Source organism: Eurosta solidaginis, chromosome 4, assembly GCF_040869045.1.
Source record: "Eurosta solidaginis isolate ZX-2024a chromosome 4, ASM4086904v1, whole genome shotgun sequence".
In the NCBI taxonomy this organism is placed as follows: Eukaryota; Metazoa; Arthropoda; class Insecta; order Diptera; family Tephritidae; genus Eurosta; species Eurosta solidaginis.
In genome coordinates this window covers 24950736-24975461 of record NC_090322.1, presented here as the reverse complement: position 1 = coordinate 24975461, position 24726 = coordinate 24950736, and the positions used below count along the sequence as shown (strand labels likewise).

General features: G+C 35.4%; 7 protein-coding genes across 12 annotated transcripts in view; 3 read left to right on the top strand and 4 right to left on the bottom strand.

Moving 5' to 3' along the window:
• LOC137249351 (uncharacterized) overlaps positions 1–4567 on the bottom strand; it is a 56661-nt gene extending 52094 nt beyond the window's left edge. The window contains exons 1-2 of one of the 2 annotated variants that reach the window (XM_067780737.1): positions 4294–4567; positions 151–277 (exon numbers count right to left, since the gene is read on the bottom strand). The gene's annotated coding sequence lies outside the window, so the exon portion shown is untranslated. The remainder of the gene's footprint in view (positions 1–150; positions 278–4293) is intronic. The other variant, XM_067780739.1, reaches the window with a different exon arrangement.
• On the top strand, positions 173–3487 carry Mer (ezrin/radixin/moesin family protein merlin). The gene is made up of 5 exons (XM_067780733.1): positions 173–1134; positions 1205–1307; positions 1404–1613; positions 2160–2396; positions 2482–3487. Exons 1-5 carry the CDS (start codon positions 584–586, stop codon positions 3271–3273), a joined length of 1893 nt encoding a protein of 630 aa, XP_067636834.1. The 5' UTR covers positions 173–583; the 3' UTR covers positions 3274–3487.
• Positions 4568–4616: 49 nt separating the features above from the next.
• Positions 4617–7108, top strand: Cdc45 (cell division cycle protein 45). 2 transcript variants are annotated; one of them, XM_067780735.1, is made up of 4 exons: positions 4617–4750; positions 4816–5245; positions 5300–5877; positions 5945–7108. In XM_067780735.1, exons 2-4 carry the CDS (start codon positions 4904–4906, stop codon positions 6759–6761), a joined length of 1737 nt encoding a protein of 578 aa, XP_067636836.1. In that variant the 5' UTR covers positions 4617–4750; positions 4816–4903; the 3' UTR covers positions 6762–7108. The 2 variants fall into 2 exon arrangements, with proteins under 2 accessions (XP_067636836.1, XP_067636835.1); XM_067780734.1 differs by having other exon boundaries at positions 4632–5245.
• Positions 7109–7578: 470 nt separating this feature from the next.
• LOC137249352 (mitochondrial tRNA-specific 2-thiouridylase 1) lies at positions 7579–9310 on the bottom strand. The gene is made up of 5 exons (XM_067780740.1): positions 9078–9310; positions 8852–9017; positions 8609–8793; positions 8317–8543; positions 7579–8252 (listed from the first exon to the last, which is right to left on the bottom strand). Exons 1-5 carry the CDS (start codon positions 9151–9153, stop codon positions 7752–7754), a joined length of 1155 nt encoding a protein of 384 aa, XP_067636841.1. The 5' UTR covers positions 9154–9310; the 3' UTR covers positions 7579–7751.
• Positions 9311–9351: 41 nt separating this feature from the next.
• On the bottom strand, positions 9352–10350 carry LOC137249353 (probable basic-leucine zipper transcription factor F). The gene is made up of 2 exons (XM_067780741.1): positions 10208–10350; positions 9352–10143 (listed from the first exon to the last, which is right to left on the bottom strand). The coding sequence occupies exons 1-2, from the start codon at positions 10228–10230 to the stop codon at positions 9753–9755; spliced, it is 414 nt and encodes a 137-aa protein (XP_067636842.1). The 5' UTR covers positions 10231–10350; the 3' UTR covers positions 9352–9752.
• Positions 10351–13137: 2787 nt separating this feature from the next.
• Cdc42 (Cell division cycle 42) lies at positions 13138–17781 on the top strand. Of its 3 annotated transcripts, none has more exons than XM_067780719.1 (4): positions 13138–13288; positions 16119–16452; positions 16510–16707; positions 16771–17781. In XM_067780719.1, the coding sequence occupies exons 2-4, from the start codon at positions 16165–16167 to the stop codon at positions 16858–16860; spliced, it is 576 nt and encodes a 191-aa protein (XP_067636820.1). In that variant the 5' UTR covers positions 13138–13288; positions 16119–16164; the 3' UTR covers positions 16861–17781. The 3 variants fall into 3 exon arrangements, with proteins under 3 accessions (XP_067636820.1, XP_067636821.1, XP_067636822.1); XM_067780720.1 differs by lacking the exon at positions 13138–13288 and adding an exon at positions 14361–14511; XM_067780721.1 differs by lacking the exon at positions 13138–13288 and adding an exon at positions 14402–14483.
• On the bottom strand, positions 16852–19813 carry Tcs4 (Threonyl-carbamoyl synthesis 4). 2 transcript variants are annotated; one of them, XM_067780717.1, is made up of 4 exons: positions 19541–19813; positions 19341–19480; positions 18821–19282; positions 16852–18764 (listed from the first exon to the last, which is right to left on the bottom strand). In XM_067780717.1, the coding sequence occupies exons 1-4, from the start codon at positions 19723–19725 to the stop codon at positions 18304–18306; spliced, it is 1248 nt and encodes a 415-aa protein (XP_067636818.1). In that variant the 5' UTR covers positions 19726–19813; the 3' UTR covers positions 16852–18303. The 2 variants fall into 2 exon arrangements, with proteins under 2 accessions (XP_067636818.1, XP_067636819.1); XM_067780718.1 differs by having other exon boundaries at positions 19347–19480.
• Between the last annotated feature and the right edge of the window lie 4913 nt (positions 19814–24726).

Sequence of the window (24726 nt, the reverse complement as noted above, 5' to 3'; positions counted from 1 at the left end):
GCGCAACGATACAAGGTGGCAGCATGGAACAGCTGATTAAAAACTTTTTTTATTTGATTTGATACAACAACATCCGGCGCAGTACGATTTTGACATTTGTCCATCGAATTTAGCTGCCACCTGTATCATTCCGCTATGCACTAAACTCACCATTTATGCTACAACAAATTGGAGAGCTTTGACAGTTCTTGCTAATTTCACTGATCATCTGTGATTTCTATTTTCATTTATTTATCTCCACATTTGACAAATGCGCGGCAACACAAAAGATGAAATTCTATAATAAAAAGCCAATAAAAAATATGAATTAATCATAAATGTAATTGAAAGTGGACAACAGCTGTGCCGCGAGATAGTAAACACATAATTAAGTTTTATGTGCCTTAAATTGTGCCAAATGCAAGTGATACGTATCGGTTGAAATTTTATACATATTTACATATTCGCATCAAAAAAAAATAGATAAAAGAGATGTAGCACGAAATTAAATAACTTAACAAAACAATAATACACATCTACCAGATACAACGACATTAACAGCCCCAACCAAAGAAAAGCATACACCAATGTCTGCACCATAAAAATGAGTCCATTTCGTATTAAGAAAAACCGCTCATTGCCAGTAAGAGTGGTAACCTTCGATTCAGAATTAGAATTCAATTTGGGATATCGAGAGACTGGTCAAGAATTATTTGATTTGGTATGCCGAACCATAGGTTTGCGTGAGTCATGGTATTTTGGTTTACAATATGTGGATGGCCGCGGGCATGTCGCCTGGTTGAAAATGGATAAAAAAGTCAAAGATCAACGCATACAATTTCAAACGAATGGATTTTATGTATTTAATTTTTATGCAAAATATTTTCCGGAAAATGTTAGTGAAGAGCTAATACAAGAGATCACACAACATTTATTTTTTCTGCAAGTTAAACAGAGTATACTCTCAATGGATATATATTGTCGGCCAGAAGCATCAGTATTATTGGCATCGTATGCGGTGCATGTGCAGTATGGGCCATACGATTATGAAACCTATAAAGATGGCATGTTGGCGAGTGCGGACTTGCTGCCGAAAAAGGTGACAGATCAGTATCAGATGACGCCCGAGATGTGGGAGGAACGCATAAAAACTTGGTAAGCAATAATTTAATAGAAAGATTTCGATATTTTTTATCAAAAACTGTACCCTTTTTTTTTTTGCCAGGTACATGGATCATGAGCCAATGACACGTGATGAAGTTGAAATGGAATACTTAAAGATCGCACAAGATTTAGATATGTATGGCGTTAACTATTTTCCTATTACTGTAAGTATAGCTCTTACCTATTTTCAAATTAGGAAGAATTCAACCTAACATCGTAGTAATATAATAATAGTAAATGTGAGATTTGTTTTTTCACAGAATAAAAATAAAACTAAATTATGGCTGGGTGTTACCGCAATCGGTCTGAACATTTATGAAGAAAATAATAAACTTTCACCACGTACAACATTTCAATGGAATGAGATAAGACATGTAAGCTTCGATGATAAAAAGTTTACTATTCGATTGGTGGACACGAAAGTGTCAAATTTTATTTTTTATTCACAAGATTTGCATATCAATAAAATGGTTAGTTTCAGATTTAAAACAAATATACATATGTATATATCACCCCTAACACGATTGTCGATTTTAACGATTTATACAGCCGTCTTAAAACAGTCGTCTTGTCAACTACGACCAGAGAATATCACTTGCCGGTTTGATGTGTGTGTTGTTGATAAAATAGCTGTTTGTTGTTGATACCGCAAAAGCACTCCCCGCAGATTTAGGGGGGTATTGCGCACGCCGATAGAGTTTTGCCGAATATGAACCTCCTACGTTGCGATACTGTTACTTTCCGGTACTTTTCCGACTGACGCGTGAGCTATTTTTGCACCCGTCGAACCTTCGGGCTTTTCGCTTCTTAAATCCGACAGTGTATAAAATAGTTTCTGGAAATCAATTTCGTTCCAGTGTTCTGACAAAAATGTCATGGTAAACTAAATTGAAGATTTGTGTACTATTTCTCTTGTACAATTTGTGTTATTGAATCTCCCTTTGTGAGGTCTATAATCTACAATTATGATAGGGGTGTACTTATGAATATAAGAAAGTTACTAATTTTGGTATTAGATTCTAGATTTATGTAAAGGCAATCATGATTTGTATATGCGAAGACGCAAACCGGACACCATGGAAATACAACAAATGAAGGCACAAGCAAAAGAGGAGAAACAAAGGCGCCAACAGGAGCGGGCAAAGTTTTTGCGGGAAAAAAAATTACGCGAAAAAGCGGAACGGGATCGTTATGAGCTTCAAAAGCGCTATGAACATCTGCAGGAGGAGATGCGCATGGCTAACGATGCGTTGGTAAATATATACTTTGCTTCAAATTCATTATGTAACTGTTATGGTTATATATTTTTTTTTTTATTTCAACAACCATATAATAAAGCGCCGTTCCGAGGAAACCAAAGAGCTCTACTTTGAAAAAAGTCGCGTTAATGAGGAACAAATGCAGCTGACTGAATGTAAAGCACATCACTTCAAAACCGAAATGGATCGTTTGCGGGAACGTCAAATGAAAATTGAGCATGAAAAAATAGACTTGGAAAAAAAAATACGCGATGCCGATTTTTATGTGCATCAATTAACGTTGGAAAAGGATAAACGTGAAGCGGAAGCAGAAAAATTGAAGAAAGAGTTACAGTGCGCACAATTAGCAGAACGTGAGGCGACTGCACGTTTACTGAATTTTATAAATCAAGGACGTAAAACATCCACCGATAGTTTAATGGCCGTTTCAGGGAATAACGTTGTCGTTGTTTCGGCAACAAATACAGCCATTAGCACTCCTTCGTTGACCAATAGCAGTTCTACCATTGATATAGAAACTGCAGGCGGTGTCGACTTGACAGCATCTAATCACGATCTTGCCTCCAACGCAAATGACGCTTCTTCGGATATCACAGACGATTTCGAAACAAAGGAATTCGTGCTTACCGATGATAAATTAGAGCAAATTACAAATATACGTTTGGAATATTTAAAGAAATCCAAACAAATGGAAAACCAATTGCAAACACTGCGTTCACAAATAGAATTGTTAAAAATTGAAGAGAATCAGAGTAATTTAGATATTCTTAGTGATGCGCTAATGAAAGCGGGCGAAACAAAATACTCAACATTAAAGAAATTGAAATCGGGTTCGACCAAAGCCCGCGTGGCTTTCTTTGAAGAATTATAGTTGGACTATCATTAAGAAAATAACTACATATGTATGAAAAATACATATTTATATGTTACTGCTTTAATATGAGAGTTGTTCAAATTATGAATTAGTTTATAGGTTTTAAAATTCTGACAAAAATTGCATGTTGTGTAACTATTACTTTTAAAACAAACTATGTGCTTCTTTCTATTAAACAATTAAAGTTTGGATTTTTTTGTAAAAAGAAATTTAAAACAATTTATAAAAAAAAAACATTTAAAAACGTTGGGGTGATAATTTATAATAGGGACCGACTGTTAATACAGCCCCCATCGGGCTTGGAATATACCCGCTGCAGATATGCCTGTCGTAAAAGGCAAACCTTTCTAGGGGATGCCAACTCAATTCTTCAACCCAATTGTCAACCTCACCCACAGTTGCGAATCCTGCTTCTTTAACAGCCGGGGCTCTGGCGACCCTAAGCTCCCTGATCTAGGGATGGGGGAAGAGGCGGGTTGGCCTAGAAGTTTCAATTTGGTCACATTAAATAGCTCCCTAGATGGTAGGCAGTATACCTTAGTGGTGATTGTTATCAGAACGTACCGGATCTATGTGCATCATAGGACAACAACAACTGATAATACACGATCAAAAATGTGAAGATGTCCCAAAATACTTGGTGTGACCGGTTGGCAGAGAGAAGGAACGACTCGTGCGTTTTGTTGGACGGCAATAACCGTTTAAACGGTTAAGCGCCAATTAAGTAAGTACCAAAATACGCGTCTTGACCTCTGTATCAATAATACGAAGTCGGGAAAATGTTTAGGCTATCAAAGTATAAAGGAAAATGGAACAACAAAACCATCGGTAATAGTCTAGCAGTCGCCCTTGTTCTAGACATTGTAAACCTTACAATGGTTCTAGACTTTTACCAAATCATCAAAATTACAAGAATCACAAAAGAAATTTCAAGTTTTCTTGCATATATCCCTCGAAAATTACAATTTTTCTTACAAGTTATGTGTTGTAGATATGTATGAATGTATATACAAGTACCTGTGATAACCAAATTTCATAAATACTCCACAGATTCGAAATATTTACAAGTTGCGGGTTTGTTGATTTAAATATTTGAAGATCACCAGCGTCCTTGGTTCCGTGTGCTACATGCTGCCAAAAATGACCGTGCTGCTTGTAGCCAATTCGGGTAGCATTTCGTGGTACTAATCCTAAATACTCACAGGCTTAATTTTTAAATTTTAGACAAAATGCATTCACTTTTGTTTCAACCAAAAAATCTAGTTTATTTCACCACTTACTAAATGTTTAGGAAAATGACAAGATGTATCATGGTGAAATAATCTCACCGTGCAAAAATACATTAAACACACCCCACACGATCCAACTCCACCACGAGCTTCCCGCGTTTTCATACAAAATGAAAAAGTAAGAGACGATCAACGTAAATTCTTGTAATTATTGCTTAAGCCGTAATAAAAAACAAATAATCCCAGTAAGTGCAAAATCTCACGAATAAATGAAGGTAAAATAAGTAAAAAAAATACGTAAATTATGTAGCTTCCAAAATATTGAACGCGAGCAACTGGCATTGAACAGCAATTTTTAGCAAAAGAAAATAAAAAGTAGCAAACAAAATAAAATTGCAATGTTTATACAAGACTTGCGACAAGATTTCTACAATCGTCTAGTAGGCAAACGTTTGCTTATAATTGTTAATTATGATATTGATGCCATATGTGGGAGCAAAATTTTACAATCGCTCTTCAAATATGACCATATGTTATATTCCGTGGTGCCAATAATGGGCATTGCAGGTCTGCAACGCGCCTACAACGAACATCAGGGCGATGTAAAATTCGTAATACTCGTTAATTGCGGTGGTTGTGTAGATGTTGTGGAACTTTTGCAACCCGAAGAGGATGTCATATTCTTTATTTGTGATGCGCATAGGCCATTGGACGTATGCAACATATATAGCGATCGGCAGGTGTGTGTACAATCAAAATAATATCTAAGTGACACGAACATATTTTTATTTCAGGTGTGTATATTAGGTGATCCTGCGCTCGAAGAAAGTATACCCGCATTTGAATCAATTTTCTGCGAGTCTGATGATGAAGGCGATAGTGAACATGAGGCGGATGAAGATGACGGCGCTAATGATAGTGGCGCCGGTGGTTCTGATGAGGAGGATGCTGAAAAGAACGAACGTCCACCTGCACAGAAGTTGAGTCGGCTCGAACGTCATGAGCAGCGCGTTATGAAGCAACGTCAACGACGGACTTGGGAGAACGAACGTGATCGTATTATGTTTGAATATACACAATATGGTTTCTATGGACGTTCTACGGCATTTACCATATTTGAATTGGCTTGGAAATTGTCGAAAGATAATATGGATTTGTTGTGGTGGGCGATTGTCGGCTTAACCGAACAATTAATTTTGGGCAAAATCGAGAGTAGCGCTTATACATTGGAGATTGAAAATGTGCAATCACACGTATCTCGTTTAACGAATAAAACCAATGATCAAACGAATATGAGCGCTTCGAAAATAAATTTTGAAAATGATTTGCATTTAGTGTTATATAGGCATTGGACTGTAGTGGAATCGATGCGGTATGCACATACATATATTACTTAGCATGCTTAATATTTATATTTAAATTTTTTGTATTTTTTTCAGCTACTCAATGTATTGTGCCTGCAAATTGCGGTTGTGGACACTTCGTGGTGAAAAGCGTTTACATGAGCTACTTGTCGAAATGGGTTTGCCATTAGCTCAAGCGCGCCAAATGTTCAGCTCAATGGATTTGGTGTTGCGTCAAGAGTTTTATAAAACTATAGAAAAATTGGCCGAAAAGTATGGTATTCCAGATATAGTATATGGTTCATTCACCTTAAGTTATGGTTATCGCAATCGCTACTCCGCTGCCGACTATGTTTATGGTATGTTGGCCATTTTAGAGTCGGTGAAAAAGGATAAAACGCCAGAGGATTGTTTTCTGGAAGCATTAGATAGCTTATCGCGTAATCATCGTAATATTATGGTCGAAGGCATTGAAAACGCTAAACTGTTATTATCATCCATTTTCAAACAAGTACAAAGCAGCTTGGAGTCACATCAAGTACTCTCAACGGGCACGTTTTTCTATTATATTTTAAATGAAGAAAATTCATATTTCTCTTATCCATATGGTTTGACTTTGCTGGCAAAGTTTATGTTAAATGGGCATGTGACAACCTCCCGTAGTCGTCAAGCGCCAGAATTACCACTTATAGCTAGCTGTCCAGTAGATTTGGAACGTGGTCTATGCTTATTGGTAGGCATCCCACCAGTGCGTGAAGATTCACCGAAAAATTTCTTTGGCAAAGCATTCGAGCAAGCAGCTAGCAAATCTAATGCAGTCATTTTGCAAGACTTTTTCGAAACTTCGCTAATACAAATACGTCAAAATGATTTGGCGAAATTTTTAGATGCGCTCACTGTACTTTTGGCTTAGATTGAAGAGAATATGTGAGTTAATTAAAAGATATAGACAAGTTTTATTTATAAGAAATGTAATCATTATATATACCATATGACTAGTTAAGATTGTTGAAACCAGATTTATTGTAGTATTCAAAACAAACAAAAATAGGTTAGTAATGACTTTGTAAACACTGCACAGTTTTGACTTAAATTTCCAAAGGACTAATAAGAGAGAAAAACACAAATTTAACCGGACAGAAATTAATAAGAATATTTTAAGTCAGTTTTTAGAAAGTACGTATTGATAATTAAAATTATAAAAATGTCAAAATTTCATAGAAACTATATTAAAGAGCAAAACTTTTAGTACAGACAATTTTAAAAAGATGTTTTTAATAATTTGTAAAAGTGGGCGGAATCCCGCCCTCAGCCAACATAACTTTAATCATAAATTCGAGTCTGGTTCAAGGTTGGCTTTTGAGTATGTTTATGTACTTTGCATATTAATCTCTATTTTTGCTTTAGTTGTTTGTAGTTTTGTAGTTTTGGAAAAGTGGGCGGTACCACACCGCCCATAAGGAAAACTAAAATTTGTTTTATCTCTCGAATTACTTCAATCAGGTATTCAACATTTGGTATAGGGATTCCATACATGAGGAAATTAAGGTGTAAGTGGGAGATAAATGGAATAAGTGGTAGACGAGAAATGGAAGATAAAGCAGAAGAGAATTGAATAGAGAGTGAAGAGCGGAAGCGAGGTAGGATATAGTATATTAAGGCCCACTTTTTAAATGTAGGCAACCAAAGTCTACCGGGTACACTAGTATTAATTAAAAACAAGGTCGTAATACATTATTTAGAGAGTTTATTAACTTTCTGCATTAAACCTATCTTCGTAAAATATCTATAATTTCTCTAAGCTTTTGCCTTTTTTAAAAGTAACGAACTAAGAAATTGCAGAAACTAATTAAACATATAAATAGATAATAGGAAAACAAAACCAAACGTTGCAAATGAAATATCAACTAGCGCCCTCAAGTTCTTCCACTTTATCCTCCTCCATACGACTCGCGCTAATTATACGCGCTGAACCCAAACACGCCGTTTGGCTGTAGAGAACTGCATATTGGCCTGGTGTGATCGCTCTTAATGGTTTTTCTAAAGTGATCATTATATGTGAGGGATTATCGATAGTATTTCTTACTGAACATTCCACCAACGGCTTTGTGTGCTGAAATCGAAAACGACAGCGCAGTTCTGCTGAATCAGCATGTAAGGGATTCTCACATAACCAATTTGGCGCACTTGCATAAACAAAATCATTGTATAAAGCAGGATTTTCTTTACCCAAAGCTACATGAATTATATTGTTGTGGACATCCTTTTTCACCACAAAATAAGGATGCAAGTAGGAGGCCAAACGACAGCGTTGTCCAACCGTCCACTCATGTATGCCATTGTGGGTGCCAACGATTTTACCACTGTCGACGTCAACGAAATTTCCCGGTCGCACATTTATATACTAAAAATAAAGAACATATTTGTAAAATGGATTGTATGAATCTAATTCATATGTACAAACATACTTCCTTTATAAACTGTTTGAAAGGTCGTTTACCAACGAAACATATACCCGTACTTTCTTTCTTAAATGCCAAACGTTGCAAACCATTTTTAAGTGCTAAATTTTTAACATCGCTTTTTAAAGTATCCCCCAAAGGAAACATAGTGCGTGAAAGTGTATGACGTTGTATGCCGGATAGAAAAAACGTTTGATCTTTGAATTTGTCATGAGGTATAAGTAGGTGCACGTCTGTGAATTTTTGTTGTTGTCGTTAACAATATATAAAGCAAACTATTTTGACTACTATAACATACCACCATTTTCCTTGTAGTTTTCCAGATAGCTACCAAAACTTGTTTTTGCATAATGTCCAGTAGCAATGGCATCACCTTGTAACTGTTGGATAGCATATTTATAGAATAAGTCAAATTTAATATATTTATTACATAGTATATCTGGATTAGGAGTGATCCCATTTTGATAATCCTCTAGAAATGAGCTGGGAATGAATTATGTAGAAATTATATTTTATTAATATATGTGATTGCGCAACTTACCTAAACACTGAATTCCAATAGTCTTTTACATAGTTCACAACGTGTAATTCTATGTCAAGCTTTTCGCATGTATACTTTGCATGAAGGTAGTCCTGCTCACCGCTACAGATCCCCGTTTCATCAAATTCATCCCAGTTTTTCATAAAGGCACCGATAACATTAAAGCCTTTTTATCATTTTGAAAAAATTCCGTTCAGTGAGTATTAAGAGATATGTCTATACTGACCTTTTTGTTTGAGTAAAAGCGCTGATATTGCACTATCAACTCCTCCAGATATGCCAACAACGATATTTCGGAACATCCTCAAGTTAGCAGCTCCATATTCGATATCAAAGATGACCTCCAGATGATTTTTAATTGAACAGCTGTTTATAGTTGACTTTTCGGTAAGCTGAGCCCATGGTGAAATTAACAAATTATATCATAATGGAACACATTGAACACACCAATCACCATTAAAGTGTCAACCTGACAAAGGCAAACAATAACATTAACTGAATTTGTTGTTAGCATAAATTATGAGTCTATTTATTTCGCAATATATATATTTTTTACAACAGTTGGTAGTAAGGCAAATCTGAAATGTTTTCTCTTTAACACTTTCATCATTGATTTGGCTGTTCACGTGCTGCACTTATTTTTTAACGATTGCTTTTATATATGCTATATAATTTAGTAGTTATTACATATTACATGAGACAATAAGAAATATTTGTTACAGTAAACAATAGTAGCCTAAAGATTCACTCTCTTATTACCTAAATTTCATGCAAGTATTTATATATATAAACTGGTACTATATGTTAGTTAGTTATTTAATTATTACGGCTTAAAGCTGCAAGAAACAGATTCAATCATTTGTTTTTCATGACATCCATGTTCACAAGCATTTAAAGACCTTTATACCACACATCTTTTAAGGCGTTCATAATGCAATTCATACAATAGCTTATTCTTTATATAGTAGAAGGGATTTTCAGCTTCATTCAATTCGGGCGCATAAGTACTAGTGGAGTGTTGTAAATGCATATGTTGCTGCTGTTGTTGAGTTTGTTGGTGATGAATTTGATTATTATTATTATGCAAATTCATTAAGTGGTCTGTATTAAATCCATTACTATTGATTTGACCAACATTATAATCCTGATCTGCTGCAGCTTGCTTGGGTGGGTTATTAAAATGCAGTTCTGGCATTGACTGGTTGGGCTCGTCCATATTTGTCAAATGCAGCTGATTGATTCGTTTTGATAGTGGCGTTGAGTCACAGATGTCATCTTCGCGACTTCTTTTTCTATATAACACATAAAAAAGGAGTTTAAATATTTAGATATTGAGAATTTTTGTAATTTAATCACCTCTTATCGATTAAACTTGACATTTTTCGGAAAAATTATTATTATCCCCAGTAATTTTTCGTATTTACTATTTACGTTTTCTTTTTTATCATTATGTTCATCCGTATACAGAGTTGCTTTTAATAGTACGTCTTTAAAAAAAAAACAAAGAGAACCCCATAGTCGTAACCATACCCATAACCATTTCCTATGTGATCGATTAATGGTGCCTTAACCTAAAAAAATAAATAAAGTATCCAAAACAATGAATAAAATCTACAAAAAGTTATAAAATTCGCAACTCAAATATGTTTAGGTTATGGCGCGAAACCAAAAACCAATTGGTTGGCTATGGTATGGTTATAGCGTTAGCGTAATGTATGCCACCATTAATCGATTACATTGATTTCCATAAGGTATGTTCGATCAGCTGTTATATCTGGTTTTATGGTTACAAGTCGGTCAACCCTATTCTTGAATCCATCGTATGTCCGATTTTCGTAGATTCTACGAAAGTCCGTTCACTGAATCCATCGTAAGTTCGAAATTCGTAGAAAGCCTTCACTGAACTCACTCGAACTGTCAAATCGTAGAGTTTCGTACAAATTTTCTACGACGCGTATCAGCTTGCGGAAAAAAGTGAAATTATCTCAAATTCAGAATAAAAAGGAATATTAAACAAATAAAATGTAAGTATATTATTAAAAGTGATATTTATACTAATTAAATTGCAATATATTGTTATAATAGGTCCAAAGTTGTCACAACTCGCCAACAATGTTCCCGCTTACTTGACCTATTGCAGCAGCACCCTGAAATGGTGCTAGGCTATACAAAGTGCCCAAAGAAGGAGGTTAACAAAATTTGGGAAAACATTGCAAATAGTATTGCGCCACCAACCAAAGATGCAACTACCTAGAAAAAAGTAATGGTTTTGTAATATGAATGCATGTATGCATATCGGCAACAGAGCTTCACAGATTTGGAAGAAAGCTTAAAAGAATTAAATTAAAATTAAATTACTAAAATATTTATTTAAATTTTTAAGGGTCTTATAATAATGACAATTATTACAAAAACTATAAAACATGATTACACATTGAAACCTATATTTTTCGTAGAAATCCGTTTTTACGCTACGTTTTTCTTCGTTGGTCATATCTAAGTGTATCAGTTGTGGACATAGCCGCGTTTGGAAAATTAGTAAGGCATCTTTTAAAACTTTGGAAAATGTGGTCTGACACATCGGAGAGTCAAAATCTTTTCCAACTCCGAGCTGATAGCTACCTTCCGCAAAAAAACACGTAATACCGATGCTAAGCGTATTATAGGAGTATTTGAAGATGACCCACCGAACGGTGTACTTGCTTCATTTATAACACCGAGCACGTAGGTAAACGCAGCCTTGTTTAGGTGGAAAGTTTTTATAAAACACAATTTTTTAAAACCTTTATAAGTTCATTAAAACACGGATCCTTTCACATACATAGCCTGTTCTAATTTCAAGACTCCTCGCAATTTTTAAATCACGCCTTTCTTGCTCATTTTCTTCTAACAAAGCTGCAAATGATATGGAATCCATTTTAAGCACTAAACTTTTATTTTAAATGATATAATGCAATTTTAAACTAAAATTTAAGTTGAAATTTTTTATTTACAATCGCTCAGCTGACTTCGAATAACCAAAATTTGACATTTTATGTGGGCAGCACTTTTTTCGGTTTCACATGAGTTCAGTGATAGCAAATTCTTCGTATTCGTAGCGGAGGGTTGTATTCGTAGATTTTCTACGATGGATTCAAGAATAGGGCTGAGTATTAATTGGCCCTTAAATCAAAACCATATGTCAGTGTAATAATCTCGCTATATGTATATCAGGGATGCACCTTAACGTTAAGCTAATCGTTTATCAAAAAATTTCCACCGTTTCCGTTGAAACACTTCGGAATATTATCGATAAAGAAATTATCAAGATAAATTGTATCTCGTTTTTAACCGAAACGAAAAGCTTTCGTTAACGTTAAAAACGCTAACAAAAACGTGATACTTTATGTTTGAATTGTGCTGGCAATGCTATAGCCATGGTGAAGCCGTAAGGTGGTAACAACGAGCGCACATACACACACAAACTCCATGTAATTTGTTTGTGTAATTCGTTGGTGGTAATGTCAAAAATACTCTGAGAAATGTTCGTACTGTCAAAATTCATGTGAAAAGTTGCAATCAGCTTGGCTAATGCTTTCACCTTTAATGACTCCGCCATCAATCAGCTTTGCCAGCATAGTTTGAAATTAATAGTCAACATAAACGATTTGATTTCGTTTTGATATGGCAGAAAACGAAACGAAATCATTTTGTTAATTTGACGTTCTTAACGTTAATAAACGAAACGAAATGACTTTGTTTCGTTTATTAACGTTAATTATCGTAACGAAATGATATCGGTTCGTTGGTTAAGCATGCCTGATGTATATCATGGCGAATTCAGTATCAGGTGTTGTTATCTCAACAGCTGATTGCTTCTTATTTTCAAACACCGCCTTGTACTTTAATATGTCAGTTAATCGAAATCAATTAAAATTTTCTATGATTTGACTTTCTTCTGTACGGCTAATTGGTTGAAAAGTTGTAATGAAATCGGAGCTTTTAAAGCAAAACTTTATGAATATTGTAAAACCTTAGTAATAAGATAGTAAATTGTAATATAATTTAATTTATGAATTAGGCTTTTTTGCCGTTATAAATAAATGAAATGAAATGAAATGAAATGAAATTCGCTTTGCCACCACCTGGTATGGATTCGCCTTGGAGTATATATGTAAGCCCCGTACCCATTTTGGCCGTATATCTATCTACTGCATTATCCGAAATTATTTGAGTGTTTTCCTGTCGTTTTTAATTCCGGACAAGAGAATATCACGTCAATCAACCATGTCTATCGAATGATTGAAGCACTTCCAAACAAAACACTTTTCTTGCGAAGCAACCCTGAGAACAAAAGACAGCGCTGTCGTATATGTTGAAGTAGGCTTGAATAGAAGTGGACAAATTATTTCATAAAGCCCAGCCCCAGTTAAAATTTTCTGATTTTATAAAAAATATGTAAGTAAATTGCACAAAAATATGATCTGCGAAATCTTAATGCAAATTCGTTAATTAAAAAACAAAATAAAAATGTTCCGGTTCCCATATAATTTGTTAGAAAATTACAAAAAGAAGAGAAAATTCTTGCTAGTGAAAAGTGATGGTGCTATGTGTGACACAGGGTGCAAAACGATGATGACGATGGTGCATTGTACAGGTTTACAAGTATGATATGTATGAGAGGGAAAACAATTTCTTTCCCTTTCTAACACACGGCAGTTTGACACTTCGGTCAGTGTCAAACTAGCGTGGAACCCAGTGGAACCTGCGTGGAACATGAGTTTTGACACTGAACGAAGTGTCAAAATTACCGGGGTTGCTTCGTCGAAAGCGACACAGGAAAGCAAAAAAGGGATCGGAATATCAGATATGGGTTGCTGTGATGGTAAATTTCTTTTAACGAATTTAGTAGGAAATTTTAAGTGCACCCATGTGGGTCCTTCAGAAAATTATCAAAAAGTCTTCAATTGGGGTATCTGAGGACGCGTAGTTATTTCAGTATTAAGAATACAAACACGGGAGTTAAGTGTTTCTACCCGTTCAAAAGTTCTCCGCGAAAAACAGTTTGAAACCGAGGTCGACTGCAATAACCCGTCCAAAAAAGCGGAAAGAAAAATGAATAGACGCGTTTTGTCGTGTTGTCAATAGTCCGAAGAGAAAAAGTATTCGAATTATTGGAAGCGAGGCAAAAACGCGTCTATTAATACCTCCCCCCGACGGTTTTGGTCGTGTTTTAACAATCGTCCCCGTAAAAAAGTATCACAATTTGTTAATTAAAATTGTCCAAAATATTATGGTTATTAAAGAGAGATGTAATTAAGTGCTCGTTTTGAAAGTAAATAAGTATATTTCTTTGTAATATAAGAAAAAAAAATTTTAAGCAGTTTTCGATAGCAGATACTAAACTTTGTTTGGTCCTAAGAAGTACAACAGTGCCAAATAGCATCCACAAAAAAAACGAACAAGAACAAGCATTTTATCAGGTGAGCGTGGCTGTGTATGTGCATGCTGCTACATATCCTACTTGTAGACCTGTACAATGACGATGGTGCGTTCGAGTATACGAAGTGCCTGGTTGGAAGTTTTGAACATTAGAGTCAAGTAATAAGAGGCGGAGTAAGAAAGCTAACAGCGGCTGTAATTGCGGAGCAATGTAAAATCAAAAGAATGCGATAAAAAAAGTAAAATTATAACAAAAAGCCGCATTTCCTAAATTAACTCCAATTGTCTACCAAATGAGCAGCAAACGTATTAATTTTATGTGCTCAAATATAGCGTTTTTTTTATTTATAAAATATGAAAAATGCTAAATTCCGAAAAACAAGTTTTTGTTTAGGCGGAAGAAAAACGAAAAGCACGGCATAGAGGCAGCAGTGCTTCCGACTTCGCCGTTATTTTCATGCATTACATCAGCGGTGAAGTTCTTATGTTGTGTTTTGTCGTTTGGTGATTGCATTGTAGGAAAGGCCGGGGGAGGAACTTGATTATTGCATGCATATGAGCAAAAGTCGTGAAGTCATTGCAGAAATCGACGAGAGCGAACGCTGCAACTATTTTGGGCTTATCAATATGCAAAGCTTTTTGAGTCATAGTACTCCATTATAGAACGGCGGCTACGCTGCGCATGTTTTTATAGTAGCAGATCGTTTGCCAAATTGCACACATCAAAATAATGATACTTATATACTGCCATAAAAATTGACTGTCAATAAGTTACCGACCGCACAATCCCAATAATTGTCGATTAAACAGGAGGTGATTGGAAAAACATTATTTTCAACAACCCCACCCTCTGTCCACAAAGAGAGCATAATTACTAAATACAATTGCTGACCCAGGAATTGATTTAGTATAATTTATTTATTATTACGGCTGTTTAGGCCTAAAACTTAAATTACTATATACAATTCATTATTAAAATTACTTATTTCTATGTCTGTCGTAAGAGGCGACTAAAATACCAGGTTCAAAGGGCTGTGTAGCCCAACCCTTCGGGTTACCAGCGCAATATATAGCTTCTCCAAACCCACTTGTCAACGTCACCTATCGGCGGCGAATCCTGTTTCACTAACAGACGAGGCTCTGGCCTCCATGAGGATCTTGAGGGGGGGGGGGGGGGGGGGGGGGGGGGGGCAATGGCCTGAAGGTTTAATGTGGCCACATAAATCGTTTCCGAAATGGTCGGGCTAGCACCCTAATGGGCCTGTGGTACCGGAGCGTACCGGATCTGTATCCGGCAAAAGACCATTACATCGATAACACTCCCCAAAGCCTTCGGGAAGGGAGGAATTTGACTTGATAGTTTTCTGAGAAAGCGCTCCACAATAGGTTCATAGAAGTTACAAAGGCTCACTAACCATGGTGGCCTTCAAACATCGTTTAACCCGGCCAGGTGGAAGACCATGCTTGAGAAGCGAGAACACCCTTAAAGGTGACGCAATGGAACTTAGAGGTTAACGGAAGGTAAAAATAACAGGCAGATCAGCCCTGGTTTCGGTGCTAGGACAAATCTCTGTAATTTTGCAAAAAAGGCTTATTTGCTAAGAAAAACAGAAAGTATATTTTTCGCCGCTCCCGTAGACGATATGAACTGTTACAGTTTAATTTCAGCCAGCACCATGTATAAAAAAGTGAATCGCATCATCTTAGGATTCTGTACCGTGTACGCTACATACATTCCAGTCAATTGGGTCGTCCCTAAAAGACGTGAAGATTTCTTCAGAATCGTGACATCGTTTTCATTGCATAAATTCGTAAAAATTCATCGTTTTATTTTAATCCCTTCCAGATTATTCAACTGCGGCGCCGAACGTAAAAAAACAAAAAAGCGAATTATGCAAACGATTAAGTGTGTTGTCGTCGGTGATGGTGCCGTGGGTAAGACTTGTCTGCTCATCTCCTATACGACCAACAAATTTCCATCGGAGTATGTGCCCACCGTATTCGATAATTATGCTGTAACAGTGATGATCGGTGGTGAGCCCTACACTCTAGGCCTTTTCGATACGGCCGGTCAAGAGGATTATGATCGTTTACGTCCGCTGTCCTATCCACAAACAGATGTTTTTCTTGTCTGTTTTTCAGTAGTCAGCCCCAGTTCATTTGAGAATGTTAAGGAAAAGGTAAGTTTGAGAAGAATTTACTGTGTTTTATAAATTAAAACGAGCGTATGCTTCTAGTGGGTGCCAGAAATTACGCATCATTGTCAAAAGACTCCTTTCCTCTTGGTTGGAACACAAATTGATTTACGTGACGAGAGCAGCACCTTGGAGAAATTGGCCAAAAATAAACAGAAACCTATTACCATGGAACAGGGTGAAAAATTAGCAAAGGAATTGAAAGCGGTTAAATATGTGGAATGCTCTGCTTTAACACAGGTTAGTTACGGCTTTGAATTGATATATATGTTGTTTTTAATTTGTGATTATTGTAATTTACAGAAAGGTTTGAAGAACGTTTTTGATGAGGCCATTTTAGCAGCGTTGGAGCCACCAGAACCATCCAAGAAAAGGAAGTGCAAATTTTTATAATTTTTATGTATTTTATTTATTAATGGCATTAAAAAATTAAGCAAAATACGCCACAACAACAACATTAATATTCAATTGCATAAGTTTTCATTCGACTAATCTATACGCATATGCCAACAAATTAAACTGAATTTTATAAACGCTTGTCGTATTGAGAAACAAACAATTCTACTTTTTGTAGTGTGTTAAATGAAAAGTTAAGTGCAAGGATTGATTGGCGTAAACATGATACAGAAAAATTTAGTTAGTGCCGAGAACTGCATTTTTCGTGAAAAGGAAAGGGTCTGTCTAAACATATGTACATGTAAACACAAAAACGAAATATAATAGCAATAAATACACATTTCTTTTGTTCAAAAATAAAATCGACAGTAATGATTGATTACCCAAGTAAAACATTGTATAATTCCCGAATACATTTTGATATTTTTAAATAATAATATAAAGAAAATATATATATTATATACGGTAGAGCGAAAATTAAAATAAAAAATCAGTAAATACATATATATATATATGCTTTATGAATGAAGGGGGCTGCTCTGAATCGTGGTATGGCAGACCCCTAGGTTAGAAAGGCACAATGAATTCAAAACAAAATATATATTCAAGTTACTGAAACATTTAAATTTAATAATTCAAGTATGCATAAAAAATGCAGATCATACCACAACCACAGCGACAACAAAACAAACTTTAAACAATTATAAAAAAATAAAACTAATCAGAAACAAAAATACTTACAACAAAAATAATATAACATCAACAAAAAAAAGGATTGTAGTTCGACATTAAATTGTGAACTAATAATGCATTTTTAATATTTTTATATATATATATATATATATATTATCAATTTTTACATTACTTTAGTTATAGACATTATAATTAATGATTTCAGATATTGAATAAAAAATAAAATTGTAACACTACAAATTACAAATTAAAATTTAATATTATTTGTATTTTTAAGGTTTACAGTAGCGTTGTTCGTGTAACAATTCCTTGGTGAAGAAATTCTGTTCGCTTCAAATAAAATATTTCTTTTCCAGATATTTTATTTGAAGCGAAAAGAACTTTTTTCACATGTCGACGAGATGAAAACTTATTTTTTAGAAAATATAAACGAACCGTCAACATCGATAACACTCCCCATAACCTTCGGAGAAAATCTTTATCGCTAAAACAGGAACAGTACGCGTATATGATTTCCCTTCATAAAATTGGCAAGCTTATAAGTTAATTGCGGCAGCAGATTCTACATTAAGAATGCTATTCTTAGTTTGCAAATAACTTTAACTTTTCGAAACTTGAACCAAGCAAGTAATTTCATTTCATTTATTATTTATAAAAAATGAAAAAAAAAACACGAATTACGTAAGGATACGAACGATAACGTGGTTGAACTAGATTTCAACTTTAGTTATACGTTTCCATTTCTTATTACGCTATTATCACATTATCACAACCTTTTCGCCAATGGGACGCTTGAATCCACTTGCATTTAAGTTTGGCTTGAGCTACAGCATCCAACATATTCACGCCCAACGGCGCTTTCCCACACACATCCAACTCATCATAGTCCCAACGCAAACACGACGCATTTTGTTTGATCTGTTCAATACCATTCCAGGCTATCATAGCACCATTATCAGAACAATATTTCTTAGATGGGCGATATGTCTGGCAATCGAAATGTGCAGCCAAATGTGTGAGATCCTCAAAGATAAAGTCATTATTTGCAACACCACCCGATACAACTAAAGAACGTGGCCCATCTTCAAACCAGGGGAGAGTAAACTGGAGTGCGCGTTGTGTGCGATTCATTAAATGACGACTTACAGCGCCCAGCAAACCAGCACAGAAGTCCTGATAGTTGTGGATGATGCCATCCGGTGGTGTACCTGTGCGAGAAGTTATAACTTAAGTTCCCTTATTTTCTTCTAAACGAAGTACCAACCTTGTAAACGCTCTGCATTGCGTATGTTACGAAATGCATTATTTTTAATGCCCGCAAAGCTAAAGTTACAATCACGATAATGAGCCAATGGCAATGGAAATTCGAAGGCTGCGGGATTAAGCGCGTTCTTCGCAGCATCCTCAATTGCTTGACCACCATTCCAATAACTATACTTTGGTAAGAGAGGCAAGCGTAAGCGACGTGCAATTTTGTCAAAAGCCTCACCGGGTGCATCATCCAATGCTTGGCCCAGTAAAGCGAATTCTGTTGGGCTACGCACGAATGCCAATTGGCAATGCCCGCCACTTATGAGTAAACATAAAAATGGATATCCTATGCTTTGCTCCATGCGTGCTTGTAAACCGTGTGCCTCCATATGATGTACGGGCACCAAAGGTTTTTTATATTTTCGAGCAATATGCTTGGCAAAGCGCAAACCTACAATCAAACTAAGCGGAAGACCTGTGAATATGTCGAAATATGTAATTGGCATTGAGTACTTATATTAAATTAATTTTACATGAACCTGGTCTCGTGGTAACAGCAACGGCATCAAGTTGTTCGGGGGCCATTTGTGCCTCTTGCAAGCACCGTTCAAAAACTTCTACAATTTTCATGCGATGTAAGTACTCTGCGCGTGGAGGTATAATACCGCCATACCTTCCATGCAAATAAGTGTTTTGAGTTGCGAGTTATAAACAAATTCTATAAAATATTCACCGTATATGGAACTTCTGCTGTGAGTTCAAAACATTGCCAAGCACTTTGCCGTTTTCAGTGAGTATCGCAATTCCGGTATCATCACAGGATGTTTCAATACCGAGCACAACTAAGTGGCGTACTGTATTGATGCAATTTGTTGATTTTTGAATTATTCTACGTAGTTGTATTGATAATGTAAACATTTCTACTATTGCAATACCAGTGAAAATAATACAAATCCTCCCACCACCCTACTTGGCCAAGTCAAAGAAACGTGATGAGCATTGTGAATGATGACTAAAGCCGGAGTCATTGTGAATGATGACTAAGTGTGATATCTTCTGCATAAACGTCAAAATTTCAAAGTGATTGGATCACCTGATTTGTAAATGACTATCGCTGTCTCATTCTGTATCTCTTTCTATCACCCGCTGAAGATAAGCGCCGCCATATTGAACAGCCTGTCAAAACGCTTAAAAGTAGCCATATTGAACAGCCTGTCAGGCAGTTAACAGATAAGATAACACACTTTGTCATCATTCACAATGGCCGGAGTCATTGGTGCCGTATGTCGTATCGCTGTTTCCGTATCCCTAACGTATCAGCTGTTTATCGTTACGACGGTAAACCAAAACCGAATTGGTTGGCTATGATACGGTTACGACCTTAGCGGCACCAACGTCAAAATTCCAAAGTGATTGGATCACCTGATTCGTATTTGACTATCGCTGTCTCATTCTGTATCTCTTTCTATCACCCGCTGAAGATAGGCGCCGCCATATTGAACAGCCTGTCAAAACGCTGAAAAGTAGCCATATTGAACAGCCTGTCAGGCAGTTGACAGATAAGAGATCACACTTTGTCATCATTCACAATGTGTGATATCTTCTGCATAAACGTCAAAATTCCAAAGTGATTGGATCACCTGATTTATATTTGACTATCGCTGTCTCATTCTGTCTCTCTTTCTATCACCCGCTGAAGATAGGCGCCGCCATATTGAACAGTCGATACATCGAGTACTAGGTTCATGGTGCGATTATCGATTTTTTTCTAAATATCGAGTACTGTATTCCCATTTCTTATTCCTTTTTCTAGCGGCAGAATTACCAGCGACCAAAACTTTGGTAAGACAAATAAAACATGAATAAATAAAAGGGGGACTCATGTAACCGTATAAATGCCTTATAAAGTGTGTAAACGTATAAATTTATCTAGTTTACGCACGAGCTGTCAAATTTTGTATGAAAAATCATTTACACAATAGGGGGACTCATGATAGCATATAAACTTATAAGGTGTAAAATTATATCCATTTACACACGCTGTTATATGAACGCACCTAGTAATACTCTTGATAAACTTGATTGTTTATCAGCTGTATTATTGCCGAACAACATTTTTTGATTGTTACACAAATTAAAAAATGCCAAGACTAAGTGAAAAATCAAAACTAAAACGCCTTTACTTGCTGATGTTGGAGATTTTTGATGAAAATGCCGTCTGTAATGTCTGCAAGGTTGCATTCCTTTGAGTTTACCGCGTTTATACAATGAAAGGTGCGCGTAAATTTATACAAAAGTGGGACTCATGTAACCGTATAAATGCCTTATAAAGTATGTAAACGTATAAATTTATCTAGTTTACGCACGAGCTGTCAAATTTTGTATGAAAAATCATTTACACAATTTAGGGGGACTCATGATAGCATATAAACTTATAAGGTGTAAAATTATATCCATTTACACACGCTGTTATATGAACGCACCTAGTAATACTCTTGATAAACTTGATTGTTTATCAGCTGTATTATTGCCGAACAACATTTTTTGATTGTTACACAAATTAAAAAATGCCAAGACTAAGTGAAAAATCAAAACTAAAACGCCTTTACTTGCTGATGTTGGAGATTTTTGATGAAAATGCCGTCTGTAATGTCTGCAAGGTTGCATTCCTTTGAGTTTACCGCGTTTACACAATAGGGGGACTCATGAAAGCATATAAACTTATAAGGTGTAAAATTATATCAATTTACACACGCGGTTATATGAACGCACCTAGTAATACTCTTGATAAACTTGACTGTTTATCAGCTGTATTATTGCCAAACAAAATTTTTTTGATTGTTATACAAATTAAAAATGCCAAGATTAAGTGAAAAATTAAAACTAAAACGCCTTTACTTGCTGATGTTGGAGATTTCTGATGAAAATTTATACAAATTGTGTAAATGATTTTTCATACAAAATTTGACAGCTCGTGCGTAAACTAGATAAATTTATACGTTTACACACTTTATAAGGCATTTATACGGTTACATGAGTCCCCCTAATTTGTATAAATTTACGCGCACATTTCATTGTGTAAACACGGTAAACTCAAAGGAATGCAACCTTACAGACATTACAGACGGCATTTTCATCAAAAATCTCCAACATCAGCAAGTAAAGGCGTTTCAGTTTTGATTTTTCACTTAATCTTGGTATTTTTTAATTTGTATAACAATCAAAAAAATTTTTTTGGAAATAATACAGCTGAAAAACAATCAAGTTTATCAAGAGTATTACTAGGTGCGTTCATATAACCGCGTGTGTAAATGGATATAATTTTACACCTTATAAGTTTATATGCTATCATGAGTCCCCCTAAATTGTGTAAATGATTTTTCATACAAAATTTGACAGCTCGTGCGTAAACTAGATAAATTTATACGTTTACACACTTTATAAGGCATTTATACGGTTACATGAGTCCCCCTAATTTGTATAAATTTACGCGCACATTTCATTGTGTAAACGCGGTAAACTCAAAGAAATGCAACCTTGCAGACATTACAGACGGCATTTTCATCAAAAATATCCAACATCAGCAAGTAAAGGCGTTTTAGTTTTGATTTTTCACTTAATCTTGGTATTTTTTAATTTGTATAACAATCAAAAAAATTTTTTTGGAAATAATATAGCTGAAAAACAATCAAGTTTATCAAGAGTATTACTAGGTGCGTTCATATAACCGCGTGTGTAAATGGATATAATTTTACACCTTATAAGTTTATATGCTATCATGAGTCCCCCTAAAATTACATACATTATGTCAAATTTGTGTTTATTTTAGATGAATACCTAACTAGTTGGTGGCTCTGAATATTGAAAAATTCTTACAAAAGTTCAATGTGAAAAGTACGTTATTTTTGTCATATTATATACTCATATATACATGTACTAGCTTTACCCGGCGTACGTTGTAACGCCCGAGATAGAATGAGTGTTGCGCTATTTTTTGTTTTGTATGTTGATAATTTAGTTTATTGTTCTGTAAATTGAATTGAATTTTGTACGCATATTTGGTGAAATTTTCGTTTAAAACATTTTATTATTGCATCTTATTGTAATTCATATGAGGTTTTTCGTTCGGTGCAAAGATACACAAATTTTTTGGCATTCCAACTCTAGAGCAAGCAACATATAGCTGGCCTGGGAAAAGCATGGACTCTCTAAAATTTAATCCTGCAACAGTAAGCGATTGTCGTTGTGCTTTGTTGATTGTATTTGCAAAAGCAAGGCGTACAGGAAACTATAAGAGCTTAAAATTGAATGGTAAATCTGTAGGAGTCATTGAGATCCGTGGTATGAGCATATCTTCACCTTTGCTTTTACCGCTGATTTCTTAACGCAAATTCCGGTTCCATTGCACAGTTTTGGTGGGTCTAAATTCCGGAGAAGCATGATTGGTGAGCCAATATTCAAAGTAAATATTTCGCAGGCATTCCAAGTGGTTCTAAAGAGTTTAGAAATTCAATTGTATAATTCACAATGTGATCTTCATCTGTAACTGTGTCGATCGATTTATATTTCGTCACTTCACCAGGAATTTGGTTTTGAATGCGATCATTGATTTTGTATACATGATCATTTTTGGGAGCTAAGGTTGCCCGTTCGCATAGCCAAAAAAAAATTTAATTTTAAATTCTTAATTCTGAAATATGAAAAACCCCCGTCTTGATCGAAGGAACCTATACCCAAAATTTGGTGATGATTGAAGTGTGGGAAATACGTTTCCATAGGAAACACACACACACAGAATTTAATTTTTATATATATAGATAGATGTACATAGATAGACTGAAGCTAACAAATTTTTTTAACAGCGGTAGATTACTAAACGTCCAAAAAGAATAACAGACAAACTCAACAATGCAGTCAAACTTTAGGTGTTAAAATAACCTAAGTTTGTACGGCAGCCATAATTCTGAAAAATCCCATTTGTAGGGAAGGTGTCACGCCCCTTTTTCCCAATTCAACATTTTACTGGAGGTGTTAGGACTTAACGTCATCTATGTAGCTCCTTACCAATTCTAATTATCCTACCATTACTACATCCAGAGATATGCAGTATAATATTTTCCATATGTATGGGAGGTGGCACGCCCCCTTTTTCCCAATTCCACATTTTCTTGGTGGTGTTAGGGATTGACCTCATATAACTCCTTACTGAATTTCAATGTTCTGGCATGTATACCCTCAGAGTTATGCAGTACCAAAGATTCCATTTGTATGGGAGGTGCCACGCCCCTTTTATATATCGAAATTATTTTTAGCCTAAAACCTTAGTGTTGATCGAAGGAACCTATAGCCAAATTTGGTGATGATTGAAGTGTGGGAAATACGTTTCCATAGGTAACACACAGACACACAGAATTTTTTCTAAAAAAAATCATGACTCAAGAATGGCTAAACCGATTTGGGATTTCAAAATCAATTAACCATCATCCTTCATGTACATATCTTTCCTAAAATTTTCATGTACACAAATGTACACTTCTTTTTATATATATAGATTCGTATATGTATCCATTTTGACAAAATCAGTAATACTTTTGCAATATGCCACTATTGCAAAAAATGTTATAAAACGGTAATACGTCCAATTTGTTTCACCATCTAGAACGATTGCATACAACTGCAAATTTTGATTCACATAGCTCGCCAAATAAGATTGATTTTTACATAAAAAAAAAAACATATGGATGACAAAGGGTATTGTAACTTTGTATATACCCTCGTTTCGCTGTATAAGCTACCATCGTGGACAACTTTGAGGAATGTGTTTTATGATAGTTTCGAATTTATGGAGACAATATTACATATATATATATATACCTGTACATATTGTATTTTCATAAATGTCTGATATATACCTGATAT